The 17,006-nt window shown below is 42.0% G+C and overlaps 1 protein-coding gene across 1 annotated transcript; it reads left to right on the top strand.

Annotated features, from left to right (window-relative positions):
• The first annotated feature begins 1,016 nt into the window (after window positions 1-1,016).
• dnajc17 (DnaJ (Hsp40) homolog, subfamily C, member 17) lies at window positions 1,017-15,637 on the top strand. The gene is made up of 10 exons (XM_008281392.1): window positions 1,017-1,238; window positions 6,966-7,035; window positions 8,591-8,649; window positions 8,739-8,826; window positions 9,158-9,234; window positions 9,895-10,012; window positions 10,729-10,778; window positions 12,761-12,838; window positions 14,752-14,832; window positions 15,473-15,637. Exons 1-10 carry the CDS (start codon window positions 1,158-1,160, stop codon window positions 15,602-15,604), a joined length of 834 nt encoding a protein of 277 aa, XP_008279614.1. The 5' UTR covers window positions 1,017-1,157; the 3' UTR covers window positions 15,605-15,637.
• Window positions 15,638-17,006: the final 1,369 nt, after the last annotated feature.

Here is a 17,006-nt window from a genome sequence, read left to right as displayed (position 1 = left end):
GACCATATATCCCAGTTTGGCCACCATACAAGCACACAGCCTGAAACTACAACAGCGAGAACATGACTAAAAAGAAACCCAATAAACCGGTATGGGATTAAAATATGCAAATAATAGCACTGAGCTTTCTGTTTACGTTTTATGTCTGGTAGCTTACAAGATGCTGGCAAGTTTAAATAAGTAAAACCAAACACTTAAGTGGACTTCATCATGGGCTAAAGGTAAACAGCAGTGGAGCCTGGCTGCCCATTATATAAACATGAGATGTAAATTGTGCAATAATTCCTGTAAAACCCAAATGATTCTTTGGGATGCTCGTATTGAAAGCTGACATTGGCCTATCACACACACACAAAGATGTAAATAACGTGTTGTTTATGTTGACCGATGCACAAAAGCGAAATCCAGGACAGTAAATTCAGAATGACATAACTTGTCCACCAGAGAGCACTCAAGTCTCGCTGCAACCATTTGATGAGCTGTTTGTTATTCAAATATAACACTTTGAGGGAGCCTTGGCACAAGTGTTTGTTAATGTGCATGTTTATGTGAAAAGAAAAAACCTCTCTCAACACATACATATGTCCTTTTTTATCTTCAATCAACAGTATTTGCAACAGTAATATTGCAGTTTGTTGACATAAAACACACACACATATGTATATTTTAGCAGATTTTTCTTCTGTAAACCAGTGCATTTAATTATGTATTGAATGTACCTTAGCTGTAAACCTTTGCTAACATATCATTTGAGTGTTTAATTCCACACAGTAAACCCTACTGAACAAACAATTTTATACCTGAATTGAAGATGAAATGACATTGTGGATTAATCACAGATTAACAGCCCCTTAAATGACCCACAGATTGGCAAAATCAATTTAAAAAGACATACAAGAAAATACTTTTAGTTATAAATTCTATAAGCAATGCTGAGACAACTGCCCATGCGCACGAAGAGAAATAGCATCGCAAAAACTACATTTCCCAGGTTGCAATGCACATCCCGGTTGAAAGGTCGACAACGTCAAACTCATGCTGCCTGTAGCCCGCATAACAACAAACTGATAAAAACTAGCCAAACGTTAACATTTAAGCCACAGGGCTACATTTCTATAATTTTTCTGTGTTAGTACTGTACGTTTTTATTGGCAGAAATGTCCGGAAAGGCCAAGGATATCCTGCAGATGGACCTTTATGGTTTGCTCGGCATTGAAAGCTCTGCTACAACGAAGGAGGTGTGTACGTTAGCTAGCCGTCTAAGCTAGCGTTCATTTAACGAACCCGTGGCTGCTAAGTTAGCTGCTGTTTGCTAGTGGCGCATTACAGACTGGAGAAGATGTGTGTGTCACAGACGTTGTATTTTCAAGTGTTAAACGTTTTAAAAAAGAGTTGTGGGAGGACTTTTTGTCAGCCAGAAGGAGACTATGATAGCCTGCTGCTAGGAGCTTGTGTTAGTGTTTGTGTGTGTCGTAAAAATGGCGTAACACAAGTAGCCGCTTTTTGGTTTAAGATAAACGCCAGGTAGGTTCAGTGAGAAATGTTTGGGTCCAGCAAAACCTAGACAGACATAAACGAGTAAACAGATAAACCGGCATATGGCTAAATCACACAGCTGTGATACACCAGAAAGGCCACTGAGTGGGGACGTTGCATCAGTGTTAGTGTTTGGTGTCACTGTGTGTAACACAGGAGTGACATTAAAAGCCTTTGACACGAGTCTGTGACTATATAATGAAAACTCAATTGTAAGGATGTGGGTTTGAGTCTGTCATGTCAATGTATGTTAATCTTAATGCTTCTTTATCGAAGGTTAAACCAGCATAATTGATCTCATTTAAGCTGGAAGTGGTGCTGTGATTACATCTGAAATTATAATACTGTGGACGGACTATTCACAAAAGGTTAAATGTCTGCTAACCTCCACCTACCAGAAGCAGAATTTTGCCTGAATGATACCTGAATGATAGATTTTCAGTCCACTCTGGGAAAGTTCCCCGCTGCACTTCCATATATCCTGTCTAAGCCTATAGCGGTTCATCCTGTTGTCCTGTATGAGGCGTTTTCCCTGCAACCACTTCCCCTCACAGTTTCCACCATCCAGAATCCACAGGCCTGAAGGGAAATTAAAATCGCTGCCAAAACGAGGGAAGCAGTTAATTTCTTAATTGGATTTCAAAGTTCTGTCCTCCCTAGAGGATTATCCTTGAGGAAGTTAGCGGTTGTGGCTTGGGCAGAATTGAGGCTCCAAAATGGAGAATGCTGGTTCTGTGAGGTCTGTTGATGGTCGACAGAGATAGTGGGTTTGTGTGTGCAGTGCATTGAGTCTGGGAGGGCTCAAAAATCAATCAAGTGTGTGACGACAGATGTCATCAGACGGGCTACTTATCCCAGTTGTTTGGCCCGCTTCCCGATCACCACTGTTAGGCATGTTGTTTATCACAGAAAACGGGGAAGAAGCTCATCCCGGAGCCTATTTATGTGGGCTTCGCCACAACTTGTAAAACATTGCCGTGACGTAGGAGATTTGCATTCAGCATACCCTCCTGGTTCTATTTAGTATATGTTTCTGTTATCAATGATGTTGACCTTCCTCTGTGCTTGACTGGCTGATAAACGCTGCAAGTTGGAGGTTATGATTTAATGACTACGGATGAGTGGGGTCTGCGTTGTGCTTGTAGTGCTAAGGGAGAATGTTGCTGAAGGCTAGCCACCGTTTAAAGAGTTGTACCTACCGCAGATTGCTTGGCGAAACAATGTCATCAGCCAAGACCACACAAAATTTTGTGTGGTTTATTCAGCTACTTAAATTTTAATGTACCTATTACCTAATGTGTTGCAGTCTATGTAGTCACAAATACACGTGCCTGGATGGTTTTCCTCCAGACAGAGCTTTCAAGGACAGGTGATTGCATTTGCATTGTAAAAGCTCTCATTATACACTTCTTGCCCTCAGTGATGAGCTACTTCTTTGAGCGTTTGCTCGGTAAAAGCAACAAGATTAAGATTGCTAATGTATCGTACAGTTCACAGAGGAACATCATCGGTGGTGATTATGTTTATTGTACTGATATGTGTTCCACAGTCATATTACATCAGACATATCACTTTAAAATGGTTAAATGAAATAGAAAAATGAATTTTCTGGTTCAATTAAAGCTGGCATAGAATTCTTAATTTGGTCAACAGAATTTTGTGAAATGCTTTCACACCTCGTCTTGATGCAGTTTTCAAGTTAATACAGCGTAATACTGAATTAATGTCAGGTGTGACTGAATGTTTTGTGAGGTTTGCAGGCACATGAGCACATGGAAATTCAGTCGCAGTGTCTAACTGTTTCTCTTCATTACATCTTTGCCCCCGTCCTTGATCCGTTCTTTCCTTCTCCCTGTTGCGCCTGTTATTATTTTCCTTCAGCTTATAATGTCCTGTAAATAGTAGAACATTGTAATTAAGGAGGATGGCCCCATGGCAGATCAGGCAGCTAATCAGCTACACAGGCTAGAGGCCCTACCGGGGCTGTGGTGCAGCTACACCAGGACCAGTTTGTCAGCTATAATTGGCACCAAAGACTGGTGTAATGAGGACAAGATGTGGGCATGCCGTTAAGACTGTGGCAAGCAGGGATCAGGACGACATACAGAGTCTGCTTTTTGCCAGGCATTAACCATTAGGCTACTGTTTGCTTCCTGATGTTGATCATCGTCTTTACTTGATTTCGTGGTTCCTTCTTCCGCAAACTGGGTGGGAAATAGTAGACATTTCTTCCTTTCAATTTGTTTCATATATAAGACGAGGGAAGTTGGCATGTGACAATGTGGAATAATTTAAATTACAAGAGGCAGAAGACATATTAGAATTAAACACTTAGAATTTTGATCGTCTGTAAGCACAAGGGCCAGCAGTTGTTTTAAGTCTAGGATTTCTCATGGCTTTCTCTTCTTTCTTTTTTTTTTTTTTTCCCTCCACACATAATTGAATCAAGAGCCAGTCCTATAAGGTCATGGTGAGCTGCACAAAGATAATTGCTACAATAATTTACCAGATTAGTTCTGTAAGAAGATTCCACTCGATCTGAGAGCTCTTATCCACACATGTGCTAACCTCCTCAAATGTCGGGCTGCTTTGGATGCAGTTTGTCGGACCAACGGGCTTCAGGGTCTTCCAGCATCAATTAAGGCTTGCGTGCTATGGCATTGATGGAAGCAATCACGCATTATTTAACATAGCTGCACAGTAGAGACAAGATATCATGAAGGGTGCAAGAGGGAGTGAAAGGGGACAGAAGGAGAGACAGTGAGGTAATAATTGACTGAAATACAGAGACGTGTTTGTGTCTTATGAGTCAATGATGATAAAGTGCAATGTGGCTATTCTCCCCCCAGAACAACTTCACTGATGACAGGTTGTACTTGTCAAACAGCTCAGCTGGCCAAACTTTTGTCCCGACAATGGCAAACATCTGCTACGTACAGAAGACATGGAGACATGTTTGTCTTGTCAGCTGGACGCAGGTGATGAAAAATGTGAGAGGTAGACTTAATGTCAGTTGAGGACATGGTGTGAGCTTGGAAAGGCCATATTAGTTATTTGGAGTACTTTAGCTGCCTTTATTTCTCATCAAACATACTTGTCTTTATTGTGAACTTTATTCTTTTAACCTTAATGTATTTTTCCACTATTTTAGACACACAGTGACATTAATTTCTCTGTGGTTTAGAAACTTGTCATATATTTAGAATTAAGGTGCATATATTTATGTCAAAGTGCAGATGATGCAGAGATTATGTAACACTGAATACAAAATCAGTTCCGACTTACTAAGCTACAGAAAATGATTTGGATTTTAGCATAAATTATTTACATATCGTGTAGAAATTCATGGAAACAAATTTCTTGGATTTGTGGGAAAAAATATCAAAAAATCTTGATCTGTAGAACATAAATTTGATGATTGTCAGCCAAAATGCATCAGAATTAAAGTTAAAGCACTGAAATTACCTAAAACACTGGTATAACCCTTTAAAGCTGATTCTTTTTCTCGACTGGGCTAAATGAGGGAGTGAGTTGGTACCACTACATATCTGTTGTTCAGGCACAATGATGGGGACTTTTTTTGTGTCGTTGCTCTTGATCCCAGAAAGGAACAGCATTTCTTTCAGCTTTATATAAATGAATGAACCAGAACTTGAGTTTTAATTTACTTCTACCTTACTGAAGGGCTGTACAGAGACTTGGAAAAAGCTATGATGGGAAGCTCATAGAAAAGAAAAGGGAAAAATAGACAGCGGGAGGCTAAAAAGGGGAAGTATGCTCGGGCCAACAGTGAGCATATGTGTTTGGCTCCCGTCCACAGCCCTGCGTGTCAGTCTGAATCTCTAGGAAGGCTCTGTGTGCCAAGCAGCAAAACTAAATATCCCTTAATGATGTCTAGTCTCTCAGAGCCCTCTCAGTGAACCAGGTTCTCATTTACCATTGGAACTACAATGAAAAAAAATCCAGTTAAGATAGAAGAAAGGACTTGTGACATTTAGGAGCTGCCTGAGCCACAATAATCTCCAGAGAGTTCACTGAAGGCTTGTCGGATTCATATAATCGTGCGGAGACATGGCTCTTTTACCTCGGACAGTGGGCATCCAGCCTGATGTGTCTAAGTTGACTGTCATGGAGACTCATTGGAGTTTCTGTTTCAAGGGCTGAACACTGATGGATTATACCATTCTCCTTCACTCCCTCAGAGCTGGGTTTTGTCCCCCCCCCACCCCCGTAATGTCAGCTCTGTATGCTTTGGCTTGCATTCTAAAGATAAAATTGTGCAAAACAACTTACAGGGAAACACTGCATATGCCAGAGGACAAAGCGTCCAATGCAAACGTTTCCCAGACATGAAGAAAGGAGCTCTCAGTTTTTGTGGCCTGTAGCGTACTGGCGGAAGATTGATTTGCGCTAAGGGGGAGTATGTGAAAACATGCAGAGCGTTGGCATGGCCGATTTAGACTGGTGAGAAAGTGTTTGTCAGTGTATGTGTTTCGTCTGCGCTCAAATGTGTCGGTGGTGCACGGGCCAAATCCTTAGCATGCGATGCACGTATATAAATATCAGCATGTGTTTTTAAGGTTGTGTGCAGAAAGCTTCAGCACTGCGCTCTACAGCCCCCTCTGGTCTCCGTGGAAAGTTTTCCTGCTTCCCTTCTTTCGCCAAAGAAGCAGACATCTAATGAAAACCACCTTGTCATTAACTGGTCCCTAGAAGGACCAACGAATGGTTAACATTCCAAGCAGTGACCCAGAGTTAAAAAATCAGCTATAACTAAAACCTCACATGACATTACAATACACCAAAGCATTGTTTAGTTTTTCCACTTTGGTTCTCTGAAGCCCCCCCCTGAATTTTTGACTCCCAGCCAAGATATTAATGGTGGCTGTCTGTTTCTGTGTGATATTGTAACATTTAGTCACATCTATATTCAATATTCTTTGAACAGGAATGGGCTAATACTAGGTTGCAACTCGGGGCACATCTATCTTGCAAACTGGCAGCGGGCCTGAGAATAGTTTGGAATTCTTCTGTGGGTAATTCACTGTGCAGTATGTGCCACAGTGGTTAGGAGCCATTAACAACATGTCAGAAGGAAATGAAGCAGAGGATCAGCTCAGGTGTTGATTTGATCCAAACAATACAAGCCCAGATTTTTATTCATATGCAGATCACATTTCGCCCCAAGTGTTTTCATGTCAGACTGCTACCATCTTTGCCATTATTTCAATGGGACCATCGTTTTTTAATCAGGCTTTGGTTCTCTGGGCCAAGGACGGCAGGATAAAGATAATTGATACTGAGAGTAAGAATTTAACTTGTCCGTGGTGGCCAAAATCTGTGCTTAAGTGGATGATTCGTTCTCTCTGTGTTCTAATCAGCACTTTCCGTTCTGCATAACATTGGGGGTTCTTATTTTTCTCTCCCAGATCAAGAAAGCTTATCGACAGAAAGCCTTGACATGCCATCCAGACAAGAACCCAGACAACCCCAAAGCAGGTGAGTGAGCCAGTTATTGTGTTCAGTTGTGTTTCTTTCCCTTCACCTTTTCTCTGTTCTGAGCCACAGACTGCCGTCATTGTTTTCTAAGGAATCCGTATTAATCCTCTGACTGACTGGCCATCGAACTCAAGTCCCAAAGTGAAGGTTTTAGAGTAACACTCCCAGCGAGGCACGCTCTGCCAGATAGCCTAACCACAGCACTCGTAACGCTAACCAGCGCCTGTTCCTCCCGCTGGCTTTCTAACCAGACAAAACCTGCCAAATGCTGCCAGCACCACCATCACCACCAGTGTTTCCACACTCCATCCTCCTTGAATCCTTCCGCAGCCTGTTGCCAACCAGCATGTCAGCAATTAGACCAGGAAAGTCTCAATGTAGCTTTTTGTCAATAGGAGAAAAAAAAAAAAAAAGGCACCTTGGACAAAAGACTGGTCACGAGGTATGTTTTCAAGTGAGGTTTATGTGGTTGCTGGATGGTTCTGACAATTCCTGATTATGTCAGGAAAAAAAACTGGGAAATTGGTTGGGTTGGGAGGTTGAGAGGGATAATACAAAAGCAGGGGGTCGGTTTCCCAGAAATGGAAAAGAAGTGGTTTGGAGGGCCTCAAAACTTGAACCCGCACATGGACAGACTTGGTCTCTATCGCACGAGAACGGAGCAAGTCTTAGGACTTGCTGCCCCTTAGGGGAAGGTTGTGTGCATGTAAGAGGTGACACAGAGGTCATGATTCTTCACTGACTGAAGATACCCCCCACTATCCCTCATTTTCCTCAGCCCCCCATGTTGTGACACTCTGAGCTGCCCAGTAGGCATGGCAGGTCTCCCCTCAGTTGGATTTCATTCCAGTCCATTATATGCGTGTAGGTAACCTGACCGCCTCTGCTGGCAGCATGATCTCCAGAGCCTTCTGTTAGTGTGCACTGCCAGTCCCCACAGGGAGTAACAGTATCGGTCTGTTAGGCCTCCCATAAGTGAATGATTAAGCCTGGCTAGTATAGTGCAGCAGTGTGCCGCTTTGTAGGACGAGCTGGGGGGATTGTGGTCTCCCAGTGTACATTTGCCTGTGTGTGTGTTAGATGACAACTGGGGTAGTGGTGTTTGTGGCAGTGGCCCTTAATGGAAGATGGATGGGGAGAGGCCAGGGGAATGCACGGCTGTATCATTGGAGGAAACAGGTTTTCGTGAGACCTCTGGCAAATTTGAAGGCATAAAATGTCTCAGCCCCATGTCCCAGCGTCAGCTTGGGGAGTTCAGGCACATGATACCTCTTTTGAAATGAATGCTCTGTAGATGTTGTGTTCCCGTCTTTCTTTTCAGTCTCTTTGTGTCAACATCACTTTCTCCTCTATCTTTTAAATTGACATGGTTACCGATATTACATCTTTGTGAAATTTAACCCACTTGGTTGTTTTGAAAGGTCATATTCCAGGATGGAATGTACTGTTCTGGACTGTAAAAACTGGCTCCTGAAGCGATAATATAAAATGAAAAAAAGCGTTTCTGTGTGTATTCAGTTGCAGTTGCACTGTGATTCTCATCCCTTTCTTCTAGCCGAGCTCTTCCACCAGTTATCCCAGGCTCTTGAGGTGCTAGCTGATGCTGCTGCCAGGGTAAGACCACTGATGCCTCTCAGCATGTAACAAAACTACTCGTTCACACTTGGACTGAAGTTCAACTTTGTGTCCAATGCTGTTTTCAGGCTGCCTACGACAAAATTTGTGCTGCCAAGAAACAAGCAGAAGAAAGAAACAAGAAACTAGATGATAAGAGAAAGAAAATTAAGCTTGGTGAGTCATTTTCTAAATCCTGTAGCGTCTTGGGGGTTTTCACCTCCGAGTATCGTATTATATGTGTGTGTTTTAAATTTGGTATTTTGGAGGTTTATATAGAAATCATTTTTTTGCTAAACATATTTCAGGATTAACACAGCAATGACTAATTAATATATAAAGTATTGGGAGCGCGGTAAAGGTTGCCACTATGAAAATAAACAAGAACAGCTGTTAGAAAGTAATACGTTTATTCAGCACAGTATTGTCTGGTGGAAAAGAGATTCAATATAAACATGCAGTATGAAGGAGGTACAGACTTCTGTGTGTGCTTGTGTTGTCTTGGCAGACTTGGAAGCCAGAGAGCGACAAGCAGAAGCTCAGAGCCAGGAAGAGGTGCAAATCACAAGAACACTTGAAGAAGAGGTAAGAGCATTTATATGAACCATATGAGAGGTGATAGAGCACCACATATTGCCTGGAGAGGATGCAAAAAATTAAGACTACAAATTTCAGTACACTGAAGGCATCAGCTGTGTGCTGGGAACAAGGTATTCCAGTACATCCAGGAAACTCTGAAGCGCGACCAGGTGCTTTTATTCTGTTTTTCATCAAATGCTCCCTCCTAATTGAGTTGAAATCTTCCAAAGACCCAAGAACAAAGGCTCTATGAGAGATTTGTTTTTTTCTTACTGACATGTCATAATTATCAGTAAGCCCATTAGGTGATATTGCATGACTTGATGCACTTTGTTCAGAACACCGGCGATAAATAAAGATGCATGTTTCCAAGGTGAGTCATGGCATGTGCTCAATGTGCTTAATGCATGTAAATACAGGGCGATGTGCTTTAGACAGACGAGGTAACCAATAGGTGGCACTGTTCCATTTTCTGTCCTCATGAAGGTGTTTTTTTGTCTCACGTAATGAAATAAGATGGTTTGCACACTCTCTCCTGGAAACACAGTAGAACACAATATTAGAATGGGAAAACACAAATTCTGACATATGGTATTAGTGTTGTGTCTATTATCAAGTGTATATGTGTACATATCACTGTATTGTATGTGTGCCTGTTTCTGCAAGATTGCACGCCTAAGGGAGGAGGGATCCAGACAGCTTGAAGAGGAACAGAGACTCATCAGAGAGCAGATCCAGAGAGAAAGAGAAGCACAGCAACGCACAGGAGACTACACTTACAAAAGTATGTCTGCTTCCAAGATTTAACCCAGACCAATCTGTGCCAGGCCAGGTTAGCCAGGCCAATTTAGTGTAGTCCTGTTCTTCCTTGATAAATCCAGTTTGAGCCACTAAAGCTTTTTTTTTTTTTTTTTTAATCCTGAAACCTCAGTTGAGCGAACCCCCATGTTTCCCGGCTGTCATACTGCCAGTCCAACCACAGCGGCCACCAGGCACCCTGTGGCTCACCAAATATTATTCACATAATAGACAATAACAATAACTGAACTTATATTTCAAGAGATCTATTTTAGTTTCTTGACAGTAATACAACTTGGCAAGGTAGCGCAGGAATGCCAAGTATCACACACACACACATAGCAGTTCATCAGGCTTTTAACCTTTTAATAATTTTCTTGCATCCAAAGGCCATGGATGTGTGTATAGCTACAGAAAGTACTGAGTCTTGGCCTTCAGCTAGACCCCTTTTTGTGGCTGAACAATTACTCATGCACAGTCTGCACGTCTCTTCCATTTGCACGCACTCAGCCCTCCCCTTGATCAGCGCTGTGTCTGCAAGAGCCATACATTTAACATGTGACAGCCATTTTAAAATTGCTGTCTATCTGCACGAGTCCCTCGACTGCTATCTTTAGGGCCATATTTCAACAAAACAGTTGTTTCTTTGTCTTTTCTCTGTCTTACACTGTCTCATCATCCCCCTAATGCTTTTTTTCTCAGACTCAGGAGTGGAGAGATGTTCCAAGAGCAATGCAACCCCCAAATTGAAGGTAAGGCTTTCAACTATGGGATTTTAGTCAGGGGACAAGACTGTGAAGAGAGGTCATGGTTTGGGTTGCAGTTGTTGGAGAATAATGTAGGAAGATGGAAAAGAGAAGGAGGAGAGGAGGGGGAGTCCCAATGTACTCAGGAGGAACTGCTCCCTCTGAGTGAAAGTACAGACAGAACCTCAGCAGGGAGTTAAATAGAACTTCTAGCCATTTGTAATTCATTATTTGGAGACCACATACGCCGTCTCACCACCGAGCGCACATGCTGTTCTAACACCCATTTCTCCAGTGTAGGCACGCCGTCGTCAGGAGACCAATATCTATGCCAAGAGCCGGCTTATTATATTTCCTCCTGGAAACGGCCGAGCCTGCGTGCATTAATGGACACTGGGGAAGTTAGCTAATGTGTTTAGACATTAAATCTGGTTTTTAAATTTGATAGCCATCTAGCGCAGCAGCGTATTCCCTGACGTTTGTGTGTTCAGTTAGAAAAACAAACAACAACCCGACTGACAGTATCACAAATCGCGGACATGGGAATGTTACTGCATCTCAGAGGCTGTTGACTTCTGTACACAATCAGAAAATTAATTTTCATCTATTAGAAATTTCAACTTTTACATTTTCCAATCAAGTAATTGCATCTGATTTCTTTTGGAATTGAATGCGGTACTAAATATCCAGATCAAAAAATCTAAAGCCTTGTATTTTTCTGCGGGTACATCTTCTCTTAGAATTTAACATTTAATTTCATTCTCAGATTCTAAAACGTGTCTAGGAATGTTAGAATAATTAACTCCAGCAAACTGCAAAATGTTGTTATTTGTTATAGTCAGCCATGCCTTTTATATGACATGATATCCTGACAGCTCTTTAATTTTCATTAGGTAAGTAAATATTAAATGCAGAATGAGCCATTTGGGTTGTTTCCACTAATGCCTTTCCTGTAAACTGTGAGCAAACACAGCAGTGTGTCAGTGTTGCGGCCTGAAACCACAGACATCACATCATACAAATACTTTAACATCTTGCTCGAAGATTAATGGGTAAGAAGGTTATCAGTGGGTAGAGGAGACTGTTCTTGGAAGGAACATGCACGATTTCAACCGTAATTGTTGGTAAAAGACGCTATGTAGCCTTTGATATTCCCAGAAATGTTGTTTTCCTGACAGTGAGCAGAATGTTGGAGCTGAATCAACACTTCGTGCTTGCCATTTATAATACAATTTTGAGGAGCTGCCGTGATATGGGATGGATTCTGCTGTGCTTTGTGCTTTGATATGAGAAGTTACACAATATCTCTGTTCAGGAGTACGGGAACTCACATCAGCGTTCAGTGACAGGACTCCAAACATGCAATACATTATTTAGTTGACTTTTGTGGAAGCGGCTCTTGTGCAGAAAGTAGTTCAACAGTATAACAATATAATATGGCAAGCATCATGTTTTAAGTAAATACACACATAAACAACGTTACGCAAGCCAAGAAGTTAACCGCAGTTCAAACAAAGACACGGTGCAGAGCAGAGGAGAGCTACCTCTGTTTTTGAGCCTTTGGCATTGACCTGCCTTAAATTATTTAATGGTTACTTTGTCTGGTGTTGGTCTTTATTTTAGGGACGGATAGTTTAGCAGGTGAGTCACCTCGTATTCTTTAGTGCAGGGGTCCATGTGTAAAATTTCTGCCATTTGTCCAGCACCCTCAGTAGGAATGGAAATTGACTGCAGGTCTTGCAGGTGGTGCGATGGTGATGTTCCAAGAGCTTAACGATGTCTTTCTCCTGGAGCTCCGGTCTGCCCTGATGGTTTTAGTAATCTGTGTGTCATCAGAGCCAAGCCTGCCTGGCGAGCTTTTCCTCCTCGTCAGCTGACTTTAATAAATCTAATGATTAGACATTGTCATGCACATCTTTAATTCCTGAAAGTCCTCATGACTAATATTGGCCTCTGTTTTCTGTCTCCTCTGCATTTCTTTCCTCCAGTTGAAGTGGAAGTGTAAAAAAGATGACGAGATGAATGGAGGCTACTCTCAAGACATTCTTTTTAAACTTCTACAAAAGGTGGGCATTGTCAAAATCAAATAAGTAGAGTTGCGATTTTAATTGTTTATACAGCAAAAGCACATAACTTGCTTGTAGGACTCCCGCTATTTTTTAACAAGGGTACAGTAAGGTACCGTTCTGGGTTGGGCGCTATAATGATGTGTACCTTGAGACTATTGAAATAGCTGCTCCTTTAATATAACTGGTTGTGCAGCTGTAAATAAGGGCGCTGGGCTCGTTTACAGGAATTTTGCATCACTGTGGTGAAATACTTTTAATATTTGAGGTATTTAATTGAACGGATTAACCAAAAAAAAAACCATTCCACTCTATAAAAGGTTTCTAAATTTCAATTTCCAGGAAATTAGCGAAATATATTGTCATCGCAGGGTGAAATCGCGTAGAATTTAATCTCTGTCCTCCCTGATTCAAGGCAGAGCTTCATGGTAACAAACCTGCATGCACAGTCCGGCTATATTTGAGGTCTGCATGACATCAGTGCTGTAGATTGTTTTATTCTTCTCCTTAAACAAGGCCCATTAAGTTTTGTTGCAGTGAAAGTGCTGAGGGCAATGTTGTAGTGCCCTTTTAAAGCCATGCACGCCATTGTTTGTGCCCCTCTTACCAGGTGATTAAGCAGTGCCAAGGGAAGCATTAGGAAATGTGCTCTTCTCATGCAACCCAGTACTACCTTATGCCATAATCCGTCACAAGGGCTTTTGGTGGAGCATAGGTTGGCCTTAAATGAGAGTAGGGCAAGTGTCAGTGACGTCAAATCGGCCGGAAAAAAGGCATTTTAGTTTCTCTTCTGCACGCATGCAATCAATATGGTCCCAGGCAGGAGGGAGTAAGAACTGTGGAGAAAAAAAGTGTTGTTCCTTTTAAAATTCATAACCAAAGGGAATATATTTTAGTAGGAAATGTTGTTTGACATGGCAAGCTCCAGTGAGTGACAGTTAGTTGTTTGGGCAAGTCGAAATAGCCACTGCTGTGTGGGAAAACAAGTATGATTATGTGTATGTGTGCATGCTTACGTGCGTGGGCTTGTGTACTTTGGCTGCTTGTAATGATACATATTTGTTAAAGGGGGAAAAAATATGTTAAGATATTTATATTTTATGAAACAGAGGCCTTTTGAGAGTCTCTTTTGTCACTGTTGGCTTGCTCCAGAGTGTCCTTAGTAAGCATAGCGTTCCCGGACTTTCCCATTCCCAGAAAACTTCATTTTTTCAGAACAAGGTTCTCGAAGGCCACGTCCATCTGAGCTCCCATGCTCAGCTTTAGCTGGGAAGAAGTTGATGACAAGAGGCCTCGATTATTGTTAACACACCCAGCATAACCACGACGGTTTCAAAACCCCTTTGCTCTGCTCATTGCTGCCTTCGATAGGAATCAAGTTTTCGTCCCTGCCGCTGAGGTGTGTTTATTGCCTACCTCTTATCCTTGCCATCTCTGTCGGACAGAGTTTTTTGGAAGACCCAACCGTTGGCCAACCGTTCCCTTCTGTTTGGATTTGTAGCAGGGAGTTGGATAAGAGAAACGTCTAATTTCAGCCTTCATGCTAAAAGTAATGTTTATCAGATTTTTATCACGCTCGAAGGAGCTGAAATAATGAATCCAGTTTGGCTTCTTTCTTTTAAGATGTCACAGAGGTCTCAGTTTGTCACAAGATGCTATATGAATGTTCCTCGTAATATCACTGGCTCAGGCCCGAGCATACGCATCCTGTCATTAGTTCTAATAACCAAGCACACATTGAATCCTAACTTGTATCTCAGAAGTCGGCTATATTCACCAGTGTTTTGAATTTTTGAGTGCATGTGCTTTTTGTTTTCAAGCTAAGGGAATGTTCTGTGAAAGGAAATACTAATTCAAATGTTCTGCATCTTTCCTTTTTCCTCCACTTGACTTTATTTTGTTCTTACTTCTAGTACGGGGATGTTTTGAATGTGATTGTATCGAAAAAGAAGAAAGGAAGTGCTGTGGTTGAATTTGCAACTGTGAGAGCAGCTGTAAGTACCTAACTCCTTCCCAGTCGGTGTCCTTATTCTGTTTGCTCAGCAATGAAAATCTTGTCCAAAGCAGACATTTGCATAGAACCTCTTTTGTTTACTGCTCATTTGCCTCAAGGTCTAAGATCACCTGCTGAGTTTGATTGTTACCAAGACTGACACCTGTCAGAAACTTCCAAGCCTCAGGACAGTCTCTGTGACCCCAACTGATGTACTCGCTCGGTACTGTAGGGATCGCCGTGCTGATGGGAACAATTAGACGGAAGGACTTGAGCCGTCTCATTGTTCCCACTGTCTGGCTCCTCAGGCCCTTTGTCATGATGGTGTACTTTTTTTGTTGTGGTTTGCTCACCACGACATGTGCTTTCTCTCTGGAAAACATGTCTGCCAGTCTGGGCACAGGTTCTGTGGGCTCTTCCTGCCCATCTCCAGGTTCCAGCCTTGGAGGAGGCCCATTTACAATTCACCTTTCCCCCATGTGTTTTTCATATACGTTTTATACCAACTGCACAAATACCCAGGTTTTACATTACAACTTCTACAGAATTCAGGACAAGAAAAAAAGTTTTGTCTTAATAAAATACTGGTAGATAAACCATCCAAATATCCACTCACAGATTTTTGTTTATTTTTTTGTTAGGAGCTGGCTGCTAAGAATGAAAGTGGGCTGAGTGGAAACCCCTTGAAGATTTCTTGGCTTGACGGACAGCCTGAGGTTGTTGCCACAGCATCTCAATCCGGCCCGTTCATGTCTTCACAGGTACTGTTATAACATGAAAAATGCATTGTTGTAATTCCGCCCCTCTCTCATAAAGCATGTCAGCCCTATGTTACAAAATCTTCCCATTTACGCTGCTTCCAACACAAATACTCTTGCTTAAACACTGCCCCACAAAGGGAGGTATGTAAACGTTCTGAGCTTTTATTTTCGCATCAGTGGTGCAAATATTGCCCCAGCGCTTGCACTCCTTTCGTCTGGCCTAGAACAATGTGTTTGGTTAAATGAACCTCAGTTTATTTGTTTTGGAGTATTGAGGCGCTGGCCCGGCACCGGTCCAAAACCTCTGGTTGGCCGCTCATTAACGGAAATGACCTGGAAGACCCCAGGAATGCTGCCTTTCACGTAGCGGCCCAGGAGAAACAGTTTGCAATAATGGCAGCCTGGCACGTGAGACTAACAAAATGCCTGCTTTGGTGCCAAGTGAGTCTGTCAGGCGATATTGCTTTTTTATAATAAATAGGTTTTTTGATTAGATCATGTATTTGTTTCGGGTTTTTTTTTCTTTTTTGATGTTTTAATATCTGGGATAGTTGCTAATTTTGAATTTGAAGGCGGGCCAAAGTTTTGTGCACAAACCTATAATCCTTTTTTGAGAAAAACCTCAGTCTTGCAACATTTTTCCTCTGCTGCCTCGTGATGTTTGAAATCACAGTAGTCTGTATTGCAATCTTCACTTTTTTAAAATCGATATTGCATGCCTAACGACTGTTGAGTTTTAGCTGTATTCACTGAGACTATGGCCTGTTTTTTTTTTTTTTTTTTGTTGGCATTAGAATAATATGAAGCATATGTATATAAAGATGTATTCCCCCCCCACATCTGCATTTTACTTATTTACCTGTACAGTAGGAAGTTTCTTCCTCTTCTAATCACCAGACCTGTTGCTGAACTGTGTTTCACCTCTCAACCCAGTGTGGGGTCTCAGACCTCCTGCTCAGGTCTAGCATTTTAGACTGAGCCTGCTCACTGGGACATGTCACACTAATCTCTTTAAATGTTATTATGGTAACCTGGTTTGCTTTACAGATATCCAAAGCTGATTACTTCATCTTCTTTTTCCTGCAACATAGAATGAAAACATTACTGTGGCTGGGTAATTTTCAAATTAGCCCTCAGTGAGAATACTTCTTGCTGAGGAGGCCCTGCATGACATAGTGGAGATATTAGCAGTGTTGATCCACAGCTGGCCCGGGGTCCATGGACACGGGGGGCGTTTCAGAAAGAGACATAGCGGTAATGAGAAGACAGAGCCGTGGAGGTCCTTCTTTTCTGACTTTATCTGGGATCTGAAAATCCGATCCGTCTTTTGTTGTCTGCGCCTCCCTAGTGCCCCAACGTCAGCCAGCTGCAATCACATAGAAGCAGGCCGGGTTAGGACTTGCTTCTTTAACCT

This window comes from Stegastes partitus, unplaced genomic scaffold (genome assembly GCF_000690725.1).
Source record: "Stegastes partitus isolate 25-593 unplaced genomic scaffold, Stegastes_partitus-1.0.2 Scaffold233, whole genome shotgun sequence".
Taxonomy (NCBI): Eukaryota; Metazoa; Chordata; class Actinopteri; family Pomacentridae; genus Stegastes; species Stegastes partitus.
The sequence above is the reverse complement of the archived record's forward strand: the minus strand, read 5'-3'. Positions and strand labels throughout refer to the sequence as shown.

Bases quoted from the DNA above. Each gene is read 5' to 3' on its own strand.
- dnajc17 (XM_008281392.1), top strand. From the start codon at position 1,158: ATGTCCGGAAAGGCCAAGGATATCCTGCAGATGGACCTTTATGGTTTG. The intron at 7,036-8,590 runs GTGAGTGAGCCA...CCTTTCTTCTAG, and splicing joins CCCAGACAACCCCAAAGCAG to CCGAGCTCTTCCACCAGTTA. The intron at 8,827-9,157 runs GTGAGTCATTTT...TTGTCTTGGCAG, and splicing joins GAGAAAGAAAATTAAGCTTG to ACTTGGAAGCCAGAGAGCGA.